Here is a 22,500-nt window from a genome sequence, read left to right as displayed (position 1 = left end):
GTGGCGGGGGGCGCTGGCGCCTATCTCAGCTACAATCGGGCGGAAGGCGGGGTACACCCTGGACAAGTCGCTACCTCATCGCAGGGCCAACACAGATAGACAACATTCACACTCACATTCACACACTAAGGCCATCCATTTTCTACCGCTTATTCCCTGTTGGGGTGGCGGGGGGCGCTGGCGCCTATCTCAGCTACAATCGGGCGGAAGGCGGGGTACACCCTGGACAAGTCGCCACCTCATCGCAGGGCCAACACGGATAGACAGACAACATTCACACTCACATTCACACACTAAGGCCATCCATCCATCCATTTTCTACCGCTTATTCCCTTTTGGGGTCGCTGGCGCCTATCTCAGCTACAATCGGGCGGAAGGCGTGGTACACCCTGGACAAGTCGCCACCTCATCGCAGGGCCAACACAGATAGACAGACAACATTCACACACTAAGGCCATCCATCCATCCATTTCCTACCGCTTATTCCCTTTTGGGGTCGCTGGCGCCTATCTCAGCTACAATCGGGCGGAAGGCGGGGTACACCCTGGACAAGTCGCCACCTCATCGCAGGGCCAAGACAGATAGACAGACAACATTCACACACTAAGGCCATCCATCCATCCATTTTCTACCGCTTATTCCCTTTTGGGGTCGCTGGCGCCTATCTCAGCTACAATCGGGCGGAGGGCGGGGTACACCCTGGACAAGTCGCCACCTCATCGCAGGGCCAACACAGATAGACAGACAACATTCACACACTAAGGCCATCCATCCATCCATTTTCTACCGCTTATTCCCTTTTGGGGTCGCTGGCGCCTATCTCAGCTACAATCGGGCGGAAGGCGGGGTACACCCTGGACAAGTCGCCACCTCATCGCAGGGCCAACACAGATAGACAGACAACATTCACACTCACATTCACACACTAAGGCCATCCATCCATCCATTTTCTACCGCTTATTCCCTTTTGGGGTGGCGGGGGGCGCTGGCGCCTATCTCAGCTACAATCGGGCGGAAGGCGGGGTACACCCTGGACAAGTCGCCACCTCATCGCAGGGCCAACACAGATAGACAGACAACATTCACACATTCACACACTAAGGCCATCCATCCATCCATTTTCTACCGCTTATTCCCTTTTGGGGTCGCGGGGGGCGCTGGCGCCTATCTCAGCTACAATCGGGCGGAAGGCGGGGTACACCCTGGACAAGTCGCCACCTCATCGCAGGAACAACACAGATAGACAGACAACATTCACACACTAAGGCCATCCATCCATCCATTTCCTACCGCTTATTCCCCTTTGGGGTCGCTGGCGCCTATCTCAGCTACAATCGGGCGGAAGGCGGGGTACACCCTGGACAAGTCGCCACCTCATCGCAGGGCCAACACAGATAGACAACATTCACACTCACATTCACACACTAAGGCCAATTTAGTGTTAATTTGGGCCAAAGGGGGCACATTTCAATTTCTTACACACACTTGTTATTTCATATGTTGACCGGAGGGGGGGAGCACTTTTAAATCCGTCCTCGTTTTCATAGATTTCTCAACATTGTCTATTAGATGCAATGTTATGGAAGATACTTTTCCTTGTTGTCTCAAAAGGCTAGAAATACAAGAACACACACACACATGCGCGCTACTTTGCATTTCAGATGAATGATTCCTAGTTCGAGTTCCCTCCCGAGAGGCCATAATCCTGATGTGAAAACAAGCAGCGTGTTTGCATAGTCAGTCACTTTCACGCTTCCTGAACAAGCAAGTGTCATTCTTCTGCTTGCAGACGCCGAGCAGGGAAGACATGAAGCTGGCGCTGGGCTCCCTCTGGACCCTTTGCTCACTAACGCTGGTAAGTAAGTGCTGATAATACACCGGCTTAGATCTCGAAGTGTGTGTGGAGGCGTGGAATTGAATGTTGCTTTCATAGACATGCAGTGTGTGTTGTGCTCGAACGACTTGGTACAATTAATATCCACTCCAGCTTAATGTATGAAAAATGTTATTTAAACCTCATTTGAAGGACAAAAGCGAGCATGTGTATTTAAATGCAGTTTGGGCCCAGTTTATGTGGAACATGTCACATATTTGCAGGTGCTTCATCGCAACACGTCCGAAAAGGAGGAGGAAGAAACTTGGCTTATTTCATCCTAGGGCTGGCCGATATAGCCTTTTATTACTATGTGGATACTTTTAGGCCATGTCACGATACACCATATATATCTCCATATGTTGCCTTAGCCTTGAATGAACACTTGATGCATGTAATCACAGCAGTATGATGATTCTATGTGTCAAAATAATAATACATTTGTATTTTAATGTAGAATCAAATACTTTTTTCTTTTAAAATTGAAACTTTTTTTTCTACAAAAACTACGACTTTTTTCACATGTTCTTAAAATATTTTTCATTAGAATATTTCCACACAGTTCTTGTAAATTGAAAACTTTTTTTTCTCACATTTAATTTTTCTTTAAAATGAAAAAACAACTTATAATAAATTTGACTAAAATAGTGTAAAATTACATTTTTTTTTCAAGTAAAATTACTTTTTTTTCTAGAAAAACTATGACATTTTCACAACATTAAAATATTTAGTTCTTACAATATTTTTCGTTTAAATATTTCTACACAGGTCATGTAAATTGACAACTTTTTTCTCACAATATTAAGTTTTTCTTCAAAATAAAAAAATAAATATGACTAAAATTGTGTAAAATTACATATTTTTTCTTTGAAAATTAAAACTTTTTCTACAAAACTATGACTTTTTCACACCATTAAAATTAGTTCTTAAAATATTTTTTGTTAAAATGTTACTACACAGTTCTTGTAAATTGACAACTTTTTTCCTCACATTAAGTTTTTCTTCAAAATAAAAAAAATAATTATAACAAATTTGACTAAAATCATGTAAAATAAAAATTTTTTTTTGTAAAGTTGATTTTTTTTAGAAAAACTTACTTTTTTCACAACATCAAATATTTTGTTCTTAAAATATTTTTCATTTAAATATTTCTACACAGTTCTTGTAAATTGACAACTTTTTTCACAATATTAATTTTTTCTTCAAAATAAAAAAAATAATACATTTGAATAAAATAGTGTAAAACTACATATTTTTTTCTTGTAAAATTAAAACATTTTCTGGAAAAACTTACTTTTTTCACAACATAACATATTTTGTTCTTAAAATATTTTTCGTTAAGATTTCTACACAGTTCTTGTAAATTGACAACTTTTTTCTCACATTAAGTTTTTCTTCAAAATAATAAACAACTTCTAGTAAATTTGACTAAAATAGTGTAAAATTACATATATTTTTCTTGTAAAATGAAAAAAAATTCTAGAAAAATTAATAATTTTTTCACAACATTAAATATTTTGTTCTTAAAATATTTCTACACAGTTCTTGTAAATTGACAACTTTTTTCTCACATTAGGTTTTTCTTCAAAAAACAGAACAAAAAACTTATAATAGATTTGACTAAAATAGTGTAAAATTATTTCTTTTTTTCTTGTAAAATTTTATTTTTTTCTAGAAAAACGAATTTTTTCACAACATTAAATATTTTTTTCTTAAAATATTTTTCATTAAAATATTTCTACGCAGTTCTTGTAAATTGAAAACTTTTTTCACAATATTATTTTTTTCTTCAAGACAAAAACACTTATAATAAACATGACTAAATTTGTGTAAAATTACATATTTTTTTATTGTAAAATATGATTTTTTCTAGAAAAACTATGAATTTTTTCACTTGAAATCTTTTGTTCTTAAAATATTTTTCGTTAAAACATTTCTGCACAGTTCTTGTAAATTGACAACTTTTTATTCACAATAAGTTTTTCGTCAAAATAAAAAAAGCAACTTATAGTAAATTTGACTAAAATAGTGTAAAATTACCTATTTTTTTCTTGTAAAATTTAAATTTTTCTAGAAAAAAATAATTTTTCACAACATTAAATATTTTGTTCTCAAAATATTTTTCGTTAGAATATTTCTACACAGTTCTTGCAAATTGAAAACTTTTTTTCCTCACATTTAGTTTTTCTTTAAAATAAAAAAACAACTTATAATAAACATGACTAAATTAGTGTAAAATTACATATTTTTTTCTTGTAAAATTTAATTTTTTCTAGAAAAACTGAATTTTTTCACTTGAAAAATTTTGTTCTGAAAATATTTTTCGTTCAAACATTTCTACACAGTTCTTGTAAATTGACAACTTTTTTCTCACAAAATCAGGTTTTTCGTCAAAAATAAAAAAAACAACTTATAGTAAATTTGACTAAAATAGTGTAAAATTACCTATTTTTTTCTTGTAAAATTAAATTTTTTCTAGAAAAAACTAATTTTTCACAACATTAAATATTTTGTTCTTAAAATATTTTTCGTTGGAATATTTCTAAACAGTTCTTGCAAATTGAAAACTTTTTTTCCTCACATTTAATTTTTCTTTAAAATAAAAAAAACAACTTATAATAAACATGACTAAATTAGTGTAAAATTACATATTTTTTTCTTGTAAAATTTAATTTTTTTCAAAAAAACTATGAATTTTTTGACTTGAAATATTTTGTTCTCAAAATATGTTGCGTTAAAACATTTCTGCACAGTTCTTGTAAATTGACAACTTTTTATTCACAATAATACGTTTTTCGTCAAAATAAAAAAAATAACTTATAGTAAATTTGACTAAAATAGTGTAAAATTACCTATTTTTTTCTTGTAAAATTTAAATTTTTCTAGAAAAAACTAATTTTTCACAACATTAAATATTTTGTTCTTAAAATATTTTTCGTTAGAATATTTCTACACAGTTCTTGCAAATTGAAAACTTTTTTTCCTCACATTTAGTTTTTCTTTAAAATTGAAAAAAAAACTTATGATAAACATGACTAAAATGGTGTAAAATTACATAATTTTTTCTTGTAAAATATGATTTTTTCTAGAAAAACTATGAATGTTTTCACTTGAAATCTTTTGTTCTTAAAATATTTTTCGTTAAAACATTTCTGCACAGTTCTTGTAAATTGACAACTTTTTATTCACAATAATAAGTTTTTCGTCAAAATAAAAAAAACAACTTATAGTAAATTTGACTAAAATAGTGTAAAATTACCTATTTTTTTCTTGTAAAATTAAACTTTTTCTAGAAAAAACTAATTTTTCACAACATTAAATATTTTGTTCTTAAAATATTTTTCGTTAGAATATTTCTACACAGTTCTTGCAAATTGAAAACTTTTTTTCCTCACATTTAGTTGTTCTTTAAAATAAAAAAGACAACTTATAATAAACATGACTAAATTTGTGTAAAATTACATATTTTTTTCTTGTAAAATTAGATTTTTTCTAGAAAAACTGAATTTTTTCACTTGAAATATTTTGTTCTTAAAATATTTTTCGTTAAAACATTTCTGCACAGTTCTTGTAAATTGACAACTTTTTATTCACAATAATACGTTTTTCGTCAAAATAAAAAAAACGACTTATAGTAAAATTGACTAAAACAGTGTAAAATTACCTATTTTTTTCTTGTAAAATTAAAATTTTTCTAGAAAAAACAAATTTTTCACAACATTAAATATTTTGTTCTTAAAATATTTTTCGTTAGAATATTTCTACACAGTTCTTGCAAATTGAAAACTTTTTTTCACTGTATTAATTTTTCTTCAAAATAAAAAAACTTATAATAAATTGGACTAAATTAGTGTAAAATTACTTTTTTTTCTTGTAAAATTATTTTTTTTCTAGAAAAACTGTTCTTAAAATATTTTTCGTTAAAACATTTCTGCACAGTTCTTGTAAATTGACAACTTTTTATTCACAATAATACGTTTTTCTTTCAAATAAAAAAAACAACTTATAATAAACATGACAAAATTAGTGTAAAATTACATATTTTTTTCTTGTAAAATAAAAATTTTTCTAGAACTGAATTTTTTAACTTAAAATATTTTGTTCTTAAAATATTTTTCGTTAAAACAATTCTGCACAGTTCTTGTAAATTGACAACTTTTTTCTCACAAAATCAGGTTTTTCGTCAAAATAAAAAAACAACTTATAGAAAATTTGAATAAAATAGTGTAAAATTACAATTTTTCTAGAAAAAACTAATTTTTTCACAACATTAAATATTTTGTTCTTAAAATATTTTTCGTTAGAATATTTCTACACAGCTCTTGTAAATTGACAACTTTTTTTCACTGTATTAATTTTTCTTCAAAATAAAAAAACTTATAATAAATTGGACCAAAATAGTGTAAAATTACTTTTTTTTCTTGTAAAATTATTTTTTTTTCCAGAAAAACTATAACTTTTTTTTAGAACATTAGTTTGTTCTTAAAATATTGTTCCTTAAAAATTTCTACACAGTTCTTGTAAATTGACATATTTTTTTCTTGTAAAATTAAAAAAAAAATCTAGAAAAACTATGACTTTTTCACAACATTAAATATTTTTTTCTTAAAATGTTTTTCACTCAAATATTTCTACACAGTTCTTGTAAATTGAAACCTTTTTTCCCCAATATACATTTTTTTCTTCAAAATAAAGAAACATAATAAATTTGACTAAAATAGTGTAAAATTACATATTTTTTTCAAGTAATATTACATTTTTTTTCTACAAAAACTGACTTTTTTCACTACATTAAAATATTTTGTTCTTACAATACTTTTTGTTAAAATATTTCTACACAGTTCTTGTAAACTTACAACTTCTTTCGGTATTAAGTTTTTCGTCAAAATAAAAAAACTTCAAATAAATTTGACTAAAATAGTGTAAAGTTAAATATTTTTTCTAGTAAAATTACTTTTTTTTCTAGAAAAACTATGACTTTTTTCACTACATTAAAATATTTAGTTCTTACAATATTTTCATTAAAATATTTCTACACAGTTCTTGTAAACTGACAACTTTTTTCTCACATTAAGTTTTTCTTCCAAAAAAAAATTAAAAAACTTACAATAAATTTGACTAAAATAGTGTAAAATTACTTCTTTTTTTCTTGTAAAATGTATTTTTTCTAGAAAAACCATGACTTTTTCACAACATTAAATAGTTTGTTCTAAAAATATTTTTCATTAAAATATTTCTACACAGTTCTTTTAAATTGAAAACTTTTTTTTCACAATATTAATTTTTTCTTCAAAATAAAAACACTATAATAAATTTGGCTAAAATAGTGTAAAATTATTTTTTTTTCCAGGTAAAATTAAATTTTTTTTTCTAGAAAAACTATGACTTTTTTCCACTACATTAAAGTATTTAGTTCTTACAATATTTTTCATTAAAATATTTCTACACAGTTCTTGTAAATTGAAAACTTTTTTTCTCACAATATTTTTTCTTCAAAATAAAAAAACTTATAATAAATTTGACTAAAATAGTGTAAAATTACATATATTTTTCTTGTAAAATTAAAAAATGTTCTAGAAAAAATTAGTTTTTTCACTACATTAAAATATTTAGTTCTTACAATATTTTTCGTTAAAATATTTCTACACAGGTCATGTAAATTGACAACTTTTTTCTCACAATATTAAGTTTTTCTTCAAAATAAAAAAAAACTTAATATGACTAAAATTGTGTAAAATTACATATTTTTTCTTTGAAAATTAAAACTTTTTCTACAAAACTATGACTTTTTCACATTAAAATTAGTTTTTAAAATATTTTTTGTAAAAATTTTATTACACAGTTCTTGTAAATTGACAACTTTTTTCCTCACATTAAGTTTTTCTTCAAAATAAAAAAACTAATAAATTTGACTAAAATCGTGTAAAATAAAAAAAATTTTGTTATGTTAATTTTTTTTAGAAAAACTTACTTTTTTCACAACATCAAATATTTTGTTCTTAAAATATTTTTCATTTAAATATTTCTACACAGTTCTTGTAAATTGACAACTTTTTTCACAATATTAATTTTTTCTTCAAAATAAAAAAAATAATACATTTGAATAAAATAGTGTAAATTTACATATTTTTTTCTTGTAAAATTAAAACATTTTCTGGAAAAACTTACTTTTTTCACAACATAACATATTTTGTTCTTAAAATATTTTTCGTTAATATTTCTACACAGTTCTTGTAAATTGACAACTTTTTTCTCACATCAAGTTTTTCTTCAAAATAATAAACAACTTATAGTAAATTTGACTAAAATAGTGTAATATTACATATATTTTTCTTGTAAAATAAAAAAAAATTCCAGAAAAATTAACAATTTTTTCACAACATTAAATATTTAGTTCTTAAAATATTTCTACACAGTTCTTGTAAATTGACAACTTTTTTCTCACATTAAGTTTTTCTTCAAAATAATAAACAACTTATAGTAAATTTGACTAAAATAGTGTAAAACTACATATTTTTTTCTTGTAAAATTACATTTTTTTCTAAAAAAAACTGACTTTTTTCACAACATTAAATATTTTGTTCTTAAAATATTTTTCGTTAATATTTCTACACAGTTCTTGTAAATTGACAACTTTTTTCCTCACATTAAGTTTTTCTTCAAAATAAAAAAAACTAATAAATTTGACTAAAATCGTGTAAAATAAAAAAAAATGTTGTTATGTTAATTTTTTTTAGAAAAACTTACTTTTTTCACAACATCAAATATTTTGTTCTTAAAATATTTTTCATTTAAATATTTCTACACAGTTCTTGTAAATTGACAACTTTTTTCACAATATTAATTTTTTCTTCAAAATAAAAAAAATAATACATTTGAATAAAATAGTGTAAATTTACATATTTTTTTCTTGTAAAATTAAAACATTTTCTGGAAAAACTTACTTTTTTCACAACATAACATTTTGTTCTTAAAATATTTTTCGTTAATATTTCTACACAGTTCTTGTAAATTGACAACTTTTTTCTCACATCAAGTTTTTCTTCAAAATAATAAACAACTTATAGTAAATTTGACTAAAATAGTGTAAAATTACATATATTTTTCTTGTAAAATAAAAAAAATTCTACAAAAACTATGAATTTTTTCACAACATTAAATAATTTGTTCTTAAAATATTTCGTTCTTAAAATATTTCTACACAGTTCTTGTAAATTGACAACTTTTTTCTCACATTAAGTTTTTCTTCAAAATAATAAACAACTTATAGTAAATTTGACTAAAATAGTGTAAAACTACATATTTTTTTCTTGTAAAATTACATTTTTTTCTAAAAAAACTATGACTTTTTTCACAACATTAAATATTTTGTTCTTAAAATATTTTTCGTTAATATTTCTACACAGTTCTTGTAAATTGACAACTTTTTTCTCACATCAAGTTTTTCTTCAAAATAATAAACAACTTATAGTAAATTTGACTAAAATAGTGTAAAATTACATATATTTTTCTTGTAAAATAAAAAAAATTCTACAAAAACTATGAATTTTTTCACAACATTAAATAATTTGTTCTTAAAATATTTTTTGTTAAAATTTTCAACACAGTTCTTGTAAATTTGCAACTTTTTTCTAACATTAAGTTATTCTTCAAAATAAAATAAACTTATAATACATTTGAGTAAAATAGTGTAAAATTACATATTTTTTCTTGTAAAATTTAATTTCTTCTAGAAAAACTGACTTTTTCCACAACATTAAATATTTTGTTCTTAAAATATTTTTCGTTAAAATATTTCTACACAGTTCTTGTAAATTGACAACTTTTTTCTCACAATATTAAGGACGTTATCTTCTGTTGTTGGCTATTTATTTTGATAGTGTTGATTTAGAAATGGTTGTTTCGGCATTTAGTTGGTGTGGCAATGAACGTAGATGTTGGCATGCAGAGTTTCAAGCACTCCTTATTCTCGAGCGGGTGACTTTTCAAATGATGCTATATATTAGCAGTAAAGTCACTTTTTGTAACAACGCTTTTGCCGCATACTTGACAAATTACAGTTGTCTGTTCGACATCTTTCTGCTTGAAGCCAAACCACCGCCAGACGATGGATCCCTCTGCTGTTTTTCTTGAGAATTAATTCTTCCTTCATTTGTTACCAGATTCGCACCTTCTTTCTCTCGTATTACCGCTCGCACCACAGCTAAAGGCCTACTGAAATGAGATGTTCTTATTTAAACGGGGCTAGCAGGTCCATTCTATGTGTCATACTTGATCATTTCGCCATATTTTTGCTGAAAGGATTTAGTAGAGAACATCCACGTTAAAGTTTGCAACTTTTGGTCGCTAATAAAAAGGCCTTGCCTGTACCGGAAGTAGCAGACGATGTGTGCGTGATGTCATGGGTTGTGGAGCTCCTCACATCTGAACATTGTTTACAATCATGGCCACCAGCAGCGAGAGCGATTCGGACCAAGAAAGCGACAATTTCCCCATTAATTTGAGCGAGGATGAAAGATTCGTGGATGAAGACGTTTAGAGTGAAGTACTAAAAAAAAGAAAAGAAAAAAGAAAAGACGACGGCTCCTGGCGGTGTTTCAGATGTAATTAGACACATTTACTGGGATAATTCTGGAAGATCCCTTATCTGCTTATTGTTGTAATAGTGTTTTAGTGAGATTGTAAAGTCATACCTGAAAGTCAGATGGCTGCAGTGAGTGAACGCCAGTGTCTCTGAGAGAAGCCGAGGAGCCAAGATCACAGCTGCCTTTTTGAGCTGCAGGATGAGGTCGTATAATCTACTGAAGTCTCCGGTAAGAGACAACTTAATATCACAATTATCCCATCACAAAACTTGCAGGTTGACGTAGAGAAACATGTTCGATTGACCGCTCTGTGTTAAATCAATCAATCAATCAATGTTTATTTATATAGCCCCAAATCACAAATGTCTCAAAGGACTGCACAAATCATTACGACTACAAGAACCCACAAAAGGGCAAGGAAAACTCACAAAAAAGAAACACCGGCTGTGTTTTGGTGCTAAAGGCAGCTGCAATCCAATGCTTTCCACCAATAGCATTCTTCTTTGACGTCTCCATTATTAATTGAACAAATTGCAAAAGATTCAGCAACACAGATGTCCAAATTACTGTGTAATTATGCGATGAAAAGAGACGACTTTTAGCCGTAAGTGGTGCTGGGCTAATATGTCCGCTACAACCCGAGATGTCACAAACACGCGTCATCCAGGAATTCACATTGTAGGAATTTTAAAGAATTTATTTGTAAATGATGGTGGAAAATAAGTATTTGGTCAACCATTCAAAGCTCTCACTGATGGAAGGAGGTTTTGGCTCAAAATCTCACGATACATGGCCCCATTCATTCTTTCCTTAACACGGATCAATCGTCCTGTCCCCTTAGCAGAAAATCAGCCCCAAAGCATGATGTTTCCACCCCCATGCTTCACAGTAGGTATGGTGTTCTTGGGATGCAACTAAGTATTCTTCTTCCTCCAAACACGACGAGTTGAGTTTATACCAAAAAGTTATATTTTGGTTTCATCCTCTGCTGTATCATCCAAGTAGAGAAGTGAAGTGAATTATATTTATATAGCGCTTTTCTCTAGTGACTCAAAGCGCTTTACATAGTGAAACCCAATATTTAAGTTACATTTAAACCAGTGTGGGTGGCACTGGGAGCAGGTGGGTAAAGTGTCTTGCCCAAGGACACAACGGCAGTGACTAGGATGGCAGAAGCGGGAATCGAACCTGCAACCCTCAAGTTGCTGGCACGGCCGCTCTACCAACCGAGCTATGCCGTGTTTAGTGAGATTGTATGGTTGTACACGTACAACCATAGGTCTGTAATTTTCATCATAGGTACACTTCAACTGTGAGAGACAGAATGTGAGAAAAAAAATCCAGGAATTCACATTGTAGGAATTTTAAATAATTTATTTGTAATTTATGGTGGAAATTAAGTATTTTTAAGGCTCTCACTGATGGAAGGAGGTTTTGGCTCCAAATCTCACGATACATGGCCCCATTCATTCTTTCCTTAACACGGATCAATCGTCCTGTCCCCTTAGCAGAAAAACAGCCCCAAAGCATGATGTTTCCACCCCCATGCTTCACAGTAGGTATGGTGTTCTTGGGATGCAACTCAGTATTCTTCTTCCTCCAAACACGACCAGTTGAGTTTATACCAAAAAGTTCTGTTTTGGTTTCATCCTCTGCTGTATCATCCAAGTAGTGAAGTGAAGTGATTATATTTATATAGCGCTTTTCTCTAGTGACTCAAAGCGCTTTACATAGTGAAACCCAATATCTAAGTTACATTTAAACCAGTGTGGGTGGCACTGGGAGCAGGTGGGTAAAGTGTCTTGCCCAAGGACACAACGGCAGTGACTAGGATGGCAGAAGCGGGAATCGAACCTGCAACCCTCAAGTTGCTGGCACGGCCGCTCTACCAACCGAGCTATGCCGTGTATAGTGAGATTATATGGTTGTACACGTACAACCATAGGTCTGTAATTTCCATCATAGGTACACTTCAACTGTGAGAGACAGAATGTGGAAAAAACATCCAGGAATTCACATTGTAGCAATTTTAAAGAATTTATTTGTGGTGGAAATTAAGTATTTTTAAGGATCTCACTGATAGAAGGAGGTTTTGGCTCCAAATCTCACGATACATGGCCCCATTCATTCTTTCCTTAACACGGATCAATCGTCCTGTCCCCTTAGCAGAAAAAAAAGCCCCAAAGCATGATGTTTCCACCCCCATGCTTCACAGTAGGTATGGTGTTCTTGGGATGCAACTCAGTATTCTTCTTCCTCCAAACACGACAAGTTGAGTTTATACCAAAATGGATACATGGACGATACAGCAGAGGATGAAACCAAAATAGAACTTTTTGGTACAAACTCAACTCGTCCTGTTTGGAGGAAGAAGAATACTGAGTTGCATCCCAAGAACACCAAACCTACTGTGAAGCATGGGGGTGGAAACATCATGCTTTGGGGCTGTTTTTCTGCTAAGGGGACAGGACGATTGATCCGTGTTAAGGAAAGAATGAATGGGGCCATGTATCGTGAGATTTGGAGCCAAAACCTACTTCCATCAGTGAGAGCTTTGAATGGTTGACCAAATACTTATTTTCCACCACAAATAAATTATTTAAAATTCCTACAATGCGAATTCCTGGATTTTTTTTTCACATTCTGTCTCTCACAGTTGAAGTGTACCTATGATGAAAATTACAGACCTATGGTTGTACGTGTACAACCATATAATTTAACTAAACACGGCAGAGCTCGGTTGGTAGAGCGGCCGTGTCAGCAAATTGAGGGTTGCAGGTTCCATTCCCGCTTCTGCCATCCTAGTCACTGCCGTTGTGTCCTTGGGCAAGACACTTTACCCACCTGCTCCCAGTGCCACCCACACTGCTTTAAATGTAACTTAGATATTGGGTTTCACTATGTAAAGCGCTTTGAGTCACTAGAGAAAAGCGCTATATAAATATAATTCACTTCACTTCACTACATAGATGATACAGCAGAGGATGAAACCAAAATAGAACTTTTTGGTACAAACTCAACTCGTCGTGTTTGGAGGAAGAAGAATACCGAGTTGCATCCCAAGAACACCATACCTACTGTGAAGCATGGGGGTGGAAACATCATGCTTTGGGGCTGTTTTTCTGCTAAGGGCACAGGACGATTGATCCGTGTTAAGGAAAGAATGAATGGGGCCATGTATCGTGAGATTTGGAGCCAAAACCTCCTTCCATCAGTGAGAGCTTTAAATGCTTGACCAAATACTTATTTTCCACCACAAATAAATTATTTAAAATTCCTACAACGTGAAATCCTGCATTTTTTTTCACATTCTGTCTCTCACAGTTGAAGTGTACCTATGATGAAAATGACAGACCTCTGTCATCATTTTAAGTGGGAGAACTTGCACAATCGCTGGCTGACTAAATACTTTTTTGCCCCACTGTATATCGATATATCTCCCAGCCCTAACTGTAATGTTACAGTATATATTTCTTACTGTTATTTTTTTCTAAAAAGCGACCTTAAACGTTAAGTTATTGTGAAGACGCTCCAGTTTGTCAAGGCTCAGACATTCCTTGCTGCCAGCTTTATAACCGGCTGATATTCGCATATAAACAAGTGGAACAGAAGAAAGCAGGATTATGTAAGACGTCACCAGCTTTCTTTACGTCTCAGCACGCCTGCTCGTGTGACAGCGAGGTGAACTACAGTGCGAACCTTACAGATGTTGTCGGGGCTTTTACTTCGTTTCATTTAGCGCCCGCTCTCAATCACGCCGCATGAATGTTTCATGTGTTTACAGCGCTCTGTTTAACACAAAGTTTCAGTAGGTACTCCACGTCCGTTTATAGACCGATGTTATGGAAATGTAAGCGAATAAGGTGCAACTCAACAAAAGCAGCAGGCTGGTGCGAACATTTTAATTCTGTCAATTTGAAGTGAGGTAGCAAAGGGGAAGTAGAATTGCAGAAGAAAGTCCAATTAAGTTAAAGGGGAACATTATCACAATTTCAAAAGGGTTAAAAACAATAGAAATCAGTTCCCTGTGGCTTGTTGTATTTTTTGAAGTTTTTTCCAAAATTTTACCAGTCTCCGAATATCCCTTAAAAAAGCTTTAAAGTCCTTGATTTTCGCTATTTGCGATGCCACTATCCATTTCCCTGTGACGTCATACAGTGCTGCCAATGTAAACAAACAATGGGAATACCACAGCAAGATATAGCGACATTAGCTCGGATTCAAACTCGGATTTCAGTGGTTTAAGCGATTCAACAGATTACGCATGTATTGAAACAGATGGTCGGAGTATGAAAGTATTGAAGAAGAAACTGAAGCTATTGAGCGAATTCATAGTCATAGCATGGCCGAATAGCTGCGTTAGCATCGCCGGTAAAATGTGCGGACCAAACGATCAGGACTTTCACATCTTTTGACACTGGAGCAACTTAAATCCGTCAATTGGTAAGTGTTTGTTTCGCATTAGGTCTCTGCTTTTTGCAGATGATGTGGTCCTGATGGCTTCATCTGACTGGGATCTTCAGCTCTCACTGGATCGGTTCGCAGCCAAGTGTGAAGCGACCAGAATGAGAATCAGCACCTCCAAGTCCGAGTCCATGGTTCTCGCCCGGAAAAGGGTGGAATGCCATCTCCGGGTTGGGGAGGAGACACTGCCCCAAGTGGAGGAGTTCAAGTACCTCGGAGTCTTGTTCACGAGTGAGGGAAGAGTGGATCGTGAGATCGACAGGCGGATCGGTGCGGCGTCTTCAGTAATGCGGACGTTGTACCGATCCGTTGTGGTGAAGAAGGAGCTGAGCCGGAAGGCAAAGCTCTCAATTTACCGGTCGATCTACGTTCCCATCCTCACCTATGGTCATGAGCTTTGGGTCATGACCGAAAGGATAAGATCACGGGTACAAGCGGCCCAAATGAGTTTGGGTCTCTCCCTTAGAGATAGGGTGAGAAGCTCTGCCATCCGGGAGGAACTCAAAGTAAAGCCGCTGCTCCTCCACATCGACAGGAGCCAGATGAGGTGGTTCGGGCATCTGGTCAGGATGCCACCCGAACGCCTCCCTAGGGAGGTGTTTAGGGCACGTCCAACCGGTAGGAGGCCACGGTGAAGACCCAGGACACGTTGGGAAGACTATGTCTCCCGGCTGGCCTGGGAACGCCTCAGGATCCCCCGGGAAGAGCTAGAAAAAGTGGCTGGGGAGAGGGAAGTCTGGATTTCCTTGCTTAGGCTGCTGCCCCCGCGACCCGACCTCGGATAAGCGGAAGATGATGGATGGATGGATGGACTATCCATTTCCCTGTGACGTCATACAGTGCTGCCAATGTAAACAAACAATGGGAATACCACAGCAAGATATAGTGACATTAGCTTGGATTCAAACTCGGATTTCAGCGGGTTAAGCGATTCAACAAATTACGCATGTATTGAAACAGATGGTTGGAGTATGAAAGTATTGAAGAAGAAACTGAAGCTATTGAGCGAATAGCTATTGACGCTATTCATAGCCATAGCATGGCCGAATAGCTGCGTTAGCATCGCCGGTAAAATGTGCGGACCAAACGATCAGGACTTTCGCATCTTGTGACACTGGAGCAACTTAAATCCATCGATTGGTAAGTGAAGTGAATTATATTTATATAGCGCTTTTCTCTAGTGACTCAAAGCGCTTTACATAGTGACACCCAATATCTGAGTTACATTTAAACCAGTGTGGGTGGCACTGGGAGCAGGTGGGTAAAGTGTCTTGCCCAAGGACACGACGGCAGTGACTAGGATGGCGGAAGCGGGAATCGAACCTGCAACCCTCAAGTTGCTGACACGGCCACTCTACCAACCGAGCTATGCCGCCCCAAGTGTTTTTTTCGCATTAAATGTGGGTAGAAGGAAACCTAATATAGTTGCAAATGCATCTGCAGGTTATCCATATATCTCTGTGCCATGTCTGCTTTAGCACCGCCGGTAAATAGCATGTTAGCGTTGATTAGCGTAGCATGTTAGCATTGATTAACTGGCAGTCACGCCACGACCAAATATGACTGATTAGCAAATAAGTCAACATGAACAAAACTCACCTTTGTGATTTTGTTGATTTTATCGTTGCAAATGCATCTGCAGGTTATCCATACATCTCTGTGCCATGTCTGTCATCGCCGGTAAAATGTGGAGACACTCTGGCACATTCAATGGGGGTCTGGCGGCAGACACTTTGGCATCTTCGGGCCAGTGGTGCAACTTGAATCCCTCCCTGTTAGTGTTGTTACACCCTCCGACAACACACCGACGAGGCATGATGTCTCCAAGGGTCCAAAAAATAGTCCCAAAAACGGAAAATACAGAGCTGAGACCCGGTGTTAGTAATGTGAAAATGAAAATGGCGGCTGTGTTACCTCGGCGACGTCACATTCTGACGTCATCGCCTCCAGAGCGATAAACAGAAAGGCGTTTAATTCGCCAAAATTCACCCATTTAGAGTTCGGAAATCGGTTAAAAAAATATATGGTCTTTTTTTGCACCATCAAGGTATATATTGACGCTTACATAGGTCTGCTGATAATGTTCCCCTTTAAAGGCCTACTGAAAGCCACTACTAGCGACCACGCAGTCTGATAGTTTATATATCAATGATGAAATATTAACGTTGCAACACATGCCAATACGGCCTTTTTATTTGACTAGATTGCAAATTTAAATTTTCTTGTTGAAAACGTCTCAGAATGACGACGTATACGCGTGACGTCACAGACTGTGAGGAAATATTAGCACTGCAACATTAGCGGCTAAAAGTCGTCTGCTTTAACCGCATAATTACACAGGATTCTGAACATCTGTGTTGCTGAATCTTTTGCAATTTGTTCAATTAAAAATGGAGACCATAAAAAAGAATGCTGTTGGTGGAAAGCGGTGGATTGCAGCTGTCTTTAGCACCGAGACAAAGCCGGTGTTTCTTTGTTTGTTGTGAAGCGCGGCGGTCAAGCGAACATGTTTTCTCTACGTCAACCAGCATGTTTTTGGATGGGAAAATTGTGATAAATATCTTACCGGAGACATCATTGGATTAGTCGTCGTACTGCAGCAGCTGTCAAAAAAGGCAGCTGTGATCTTGGCTCCTGGGCTTCTCTCTGAGACACTGCGTGTTCACCGCAGCCATCCGACCTCCAGGTATGTCTTTACAATCTCACTAAAACACTATTAAAACAATAATCAGAGAACGGGTCTTCCAGAATTATCCTAGTAAATGTGTCTAATTACATCTGAAACGCTCACACTGCCGCCGCCCGGAGCCGTCGCTTTATTTATTTATTTTTTAAGATTTAAATGCTGACTTTCCGTGTGTTAGTAGCTCACTGACGTGTTATGCCGATACTCTTCAGGGTCTTCAGGCCAGACTCTTCTAAAGATCTCATTGGGGAGAACTTGCAAACTCCACACAGAAAAATCCCGAGCCTGGGATTGAACTCAGGACTACTCCTGACCTTCGTATTGAGAGGCAGATGCACTAACCCCTCTTCCACCGTGCTGCCCAAGTCATACCAAAGACTATAAAAATGGGAGCCATTAGCTCCCTTTTTTGACACTTAGTATCAAGGGTTGGAATTGGGGGTTGAATCGCCAAAAATGATTCCCGGGCGCGGCCATCGCTTCTGCTCACTGCTCCCCTCCCCTCCCAGGGGGTGATCAAGGGTGATGGGTCAAATGCAGAGAATAATTTGGCCACACCGAGTGCGTTTGTGCGACAATCATTGGTACTTTAACTTTTTAACTTTATAGCTCCCAGACTCTGGAACAACTTTTGACTGTGTTGACACTTTTAAGCAACATTTGAAGGCTTCTCCTTTAGCTAAAGCAACGTTTTACCACCATTTTTAACCCACTTTTATGATGTTTTGTACAGCGCTTTGGGATTTGATCGGTGAAAATGCGCTTCATGTATAAAATGTACGTACGGGAGTGCACCGGGCGATCTTGGTGGTGGCCTGGTGGTCGTATGTATGACGTCATTTACTTCAATGCTTGGAGTGACATCATATGTACGGCTGCTAAACCGCTACATGGCACATCTGCGTTCTCACAGGCTTTCACAGACCGGTAAGAAATGGCAATGAGCGGCCGGGTTTTCTTCACAAAAGTGTGTATTGTGATGAGGGACGTGGCGTCCTACCAATATCAGAATGGAAGTGCTTGAGATTAGACTCGAAGAAGCTTTTCTTTTTTTTTTTTAACCCGGTGCAAAACTCTGCAAGATAAGTCAGAGAAAAATAGGCTTTTTCCCTCCCCTTTTCATTATCAAAATCAGTATTTCACCCTAAGAGCTTTTTAATCTTCATGCTACCTCCAAATGCAAAGAATGGAGTCGGAGATAAGAGCCCTTTGGAGGAAAGAAAGTGGCTTCTTTGGCAAACACATTTGGGATGAACATCATACTTGGCAAAGAGAATTCCTCCTTAGATGGTCTTTGAAATACAGTCGTCCCTGGTTTTATCCTGGCCGACTGGCCCAAGCCTGACTGCAGCACACGCTGTATCTGCAGCGCTGGATTGTTATTAATCAATCAAATCTTTTTCAAACTACCGTATTTCCTTGAATTAATTCAAAACAGGGGTAGGGAACCTATGGCTCTAGAGCCAGATGTGGCTCTTTTGATGACTGCATCTGGCTCTCGGATAAATCTGAGCTGACGTTGCTTAAAACGATAAGTAATGAATAATTCCACTTGTAATCAGAGTGTTAAAAATAATGTTAAAAATATAAAACATTCTTATGCATTTTTAATCCATCCGTTTTCTACCGCACCTGTTTAAGAAGTCGCGTTGTAAGAAGTTATTTATTTATTATTGGTTAGTGTGGTGCTTGCCCTCCTGGGGGTTCTTCGGACCACCAAGCACCGACATGAGAGCCTGTTTCAGGGTTACGATATTGTTTTATTCTTCAATAAGTCTCTCAGTTGCTTTCCAGCAATCGTATTTCCAGCCCCAACCCCGTCTCTCCTCCTGGCTGCTGCTTATAACAGAGCGACAGGTGATCAGATAACAAGGCCCAGGTGGGCCGTCTACGCACCTGTCGCTGATTTCGAAGCCGGTACTGGCACATCCCAGCTCGCTGCAAGGCCGCAGGCCACGCCCCCTCCACAGTTAGCTTCAGAATAACAAAGTTATTACAAAGAATAAGAGACCTATTATACTCTAGAAATGTTGGTCTTTCTTAAAAATGCACGTGTTTAGTTGTGTTCAGTGTTAAAAAATAAATTATATGGCTCTTACGGAAATATATTTTAAAATATTTGGCTTTTTGGCTCTCTCAGCCAAAAAGGTTCCCAACCCCTGATTTGTGAAGTGAATTATATTTATATAGTGCTTTTCTCTAGTGACTCAAAGCGCTTTACATAGTGAAACCCAATATCTAAGTTACATTTAAACCAGTGTGGGTGTTACTGGGAGCAGGTGGGTAAAGTGTCTTGCCCAAGGACACAACGGCAGTGACTACAGTGGCGGGAGCGGGAATCGAACCTGCAACCCTCAAATTGCTGGCACGGCCACTCTACCAACCGATCTATGCCGCCCCATCTTCTCACTCCGGCGTTTACCAAAGGCATGCGGTAGAGCAGGGGTCGGGAACCTTTTTGGCTGAGAGAGCCAAGAAGCCAAATATTTCAAAACGTATTTACGTAAGAGCCATAAAATATATTTTTAACACTGAACAGAACTAAAAGCGTGCATTTTTAAGTAAGACCAACATTTGTAGAGTACAATAAGTCTCTTATTCGTTGTAATAACATTGTTATTCTGAAGCGAATTAAGGAGGGGGCGTGGCCTGCAGGACTGCAGCGAAGCAGGGTGTGCCAGGAACGGCCTCGAAATCAGCGACAGGTGCGTAAATGGCCCACCTGGGCCTTGTTATCTAATCACCTGTCACTCTGTTATAAGCAGCAGCCAGGAGGAGAGACGGGGTTGGGGCTGGAGCCAGAGCGCAAGCGAGAACAAAAGAGAAAAATACAATTGCTGGAAAGCAACTGAGAGACTTTTTGAAAAATAAAACAATATTGTAACCCTGAAACAGGCTTTCATGTCGGTGCTTGGGGGTCTGAAGAACCCCCAGGAGGGCAAGCCCCACACTAACCAATAATAAATAAATGACTTCTTACCATTAACGCATCTTTTTTAACATAAAAAAGCATGAGAGTGTTTTATATTTTGAACGTTATTTTTAACACTGTGATTACAAGTGGAATTATTCATTACTTATCATGTTAAGCAACGTCAGCTCAGATTTATCCGAGAGCCAGATGCAGTCATCAAAAGAGCCACATCTGGCTCTAGAGCCATAGGTTCCCTACCCCTGCGGTAGAGGCAAGCAAGCGCTAATTATTTTCAAACCTCTTCTCACTCTGGCACTTACCAAAGGCATGCGGTAAATTTAGGCCTGCGTCTAAACATTTGAGTGTGATGTAAGGATACCATCATGAAAAGCACACTCAATTAAAAAATACATTATTAGGGTCTTACCTTTACTTGTAAATGAAGTCCATCTGCAGCTACTTATGATCAAAAGCATCGATAACTTGTTTATAGAAGTCTTCCTTATCTTTCTTCAGTTATAAAAGTCTTCTTTTATTACCTCCTGCTTCGATTGAAAGTCCAGTTTAGAAAACGGTTTCATTTTAGATATGTAATCCCCCATGTTAAAAGTGCATAAAGTTAATTTAGGCCACAATTTAGTAAAATGTTGAATAAAAAAATGGAAGGGACGACTAAGTCAAACGCGCCCTAAGAATGTTGGTATCATATTTGACACATTGAGATGATGACATCACTCCTGGCGATGATGCAATGCTGACTTGTTGCTAATGTGTCCACAGTGCAGCAGGCAGTCTGCTGGCACTGAGCCACTTGCCGCACCATCACTCACGCCAGGACAGCGCCGGGAAGAGGCGGCGAAAGAGAGTCAATATAAATGTCTCGGTCCGTCCAACAAAGCGCATCCACAAAACAGAAGCGGTGAGACCCGGGTCTGGGGAGCCAGACTTTACTCTTCGTGACGTTATTGCAGCTTCCTGCAGGATATCATTTGCATCCCCCCCGCCCCCCCCATGCCACAAAGAGGCTGAGAGCTAAGGCGATGTTGTCAGTGATGAACGTCTTGCTATGTGCACAGGAAACACAAACTTCATCTGAAACTCTTTTTTCCGCATTAGGTACCTTTTGTGGACGGATGTGGGACGGCGAGTTGTGCTGGGACCAGGCCTCGGCGGGTACTTCGGCGACACACACATGTCCCCAGCACACTGGTAAGATTCTTACTGCAATGACATCGCCTCATGAGTTGGGTACGTTCAAATAGTTACAAAGTACTCATTGATTCAACCATCAACCTCACATGGCCCCTGAGTTGAGTGCCCGGGGCCCCCCGCATGCATAGGGATACTCCGAGTTGGAGGACACCAGACCTAAACCCCGCTCGGACACGTCTTATGCCGTGTTGTCGTACCCTCGGACTGGCCGGAAGATGGACCCGCTGCCAGTTTGTAGCTTGAACCAGTCGCTCGAACAGAAGACCCTCCTTACTTTTCTTTAGGACAACAACAATGATACTACGGGAACCTTGTTACCACTTTTACTGCCTCGAAATCAAGGATCCTCAAACATTTGGACTACGGGGAAACATTGGGTTAAAATAAACCATTGGCCTGTACTATACATATATAAACAAACACACATATGGATTATTCATACACACACATATATATATATATATATATATATATATATATATATATATATATATATATATATATATATATATATGTAGGTGTGGGAAAAATCACAAGACTACTTCATCTCTACAGAACTGTTTCATGTGGGGTTCCCTCAATCATCAGGAGATGATTGAGGGAACCCCTCATGAAACAGTTCTGTAGAGATGAAGTAGTCTTGTGATTTTTCCCACACCTACATATTGCGCTCTACCACGGTATCGAGCACTATTCTCTGGATAATCCAATCAAGACATACATATATATATATATATATATATACACACATACATATATATATACA

At 36.0% G+C, this 22,500-nt stretch overlaps 1 protein-coding gene and 1 long non-coding RNA gene across 2 annotated transcripts in view; one reads left to right on the top strand and one right to left on the bottom strand.

Annotated features, from left to right (window-relative positions):
- LOC133540086 (uncharacterized) overlaps positions 1 to 22,500 on the bottom strand; it is a 250,771-nt gene that overhangs the window by 105,971 nt on the left and 122,300 nt on the right. The gene's annotated exons all lie outside the window — the stretch shown is intronic.
- Positions 1 to 22,500, top strand: part of calcr (calcitonin receptor) — a 205,479-nt gene that overhangs the window by 90,816 nt on the left and 92,163 nt on the right. Inside the window, exons 2-4 of the mRNA XM_061882575.1 lie at positions 1,790 to 1,855; positions 21,303 to 21,441; positions 21,639 to 21,731. Coding sequence (XP_061738559.1) covers positions 1,808 to 1,855; positions 21,303 to 21,441; positions 21,639 to 21,731 — 280 coding nt within the window. The 5' untranslated portion in view covers positions 1,790 to 1,807. The remainder of the gene's footprint in view (positions 1 to 1,789; positions 1,856 to 21,302; positions 21,442 to 21,638; positions 21,732 to 22,500) is intronic.

This window comes from Nerophis ophidion, linkage group LG21 (assembly GCF_033978795.1).
Source record: "Nerophis ophidion isolate RoL-2023_Sa linkage group LG21, RoL_Noph_v1.0, whole genome shotgun sequence".
In the NCBI taxonomy this organism is placed as follows: domain Eukaryota; kingdom Metazoa; phylum Chordata; class Actinopteri; order Syngnathiformes; family Syngnathidae; genus Nerophis; species Nerophis ophidion.
This window is presented reverse-complemented; position numbering and strand designations above follow the sequence as displayed.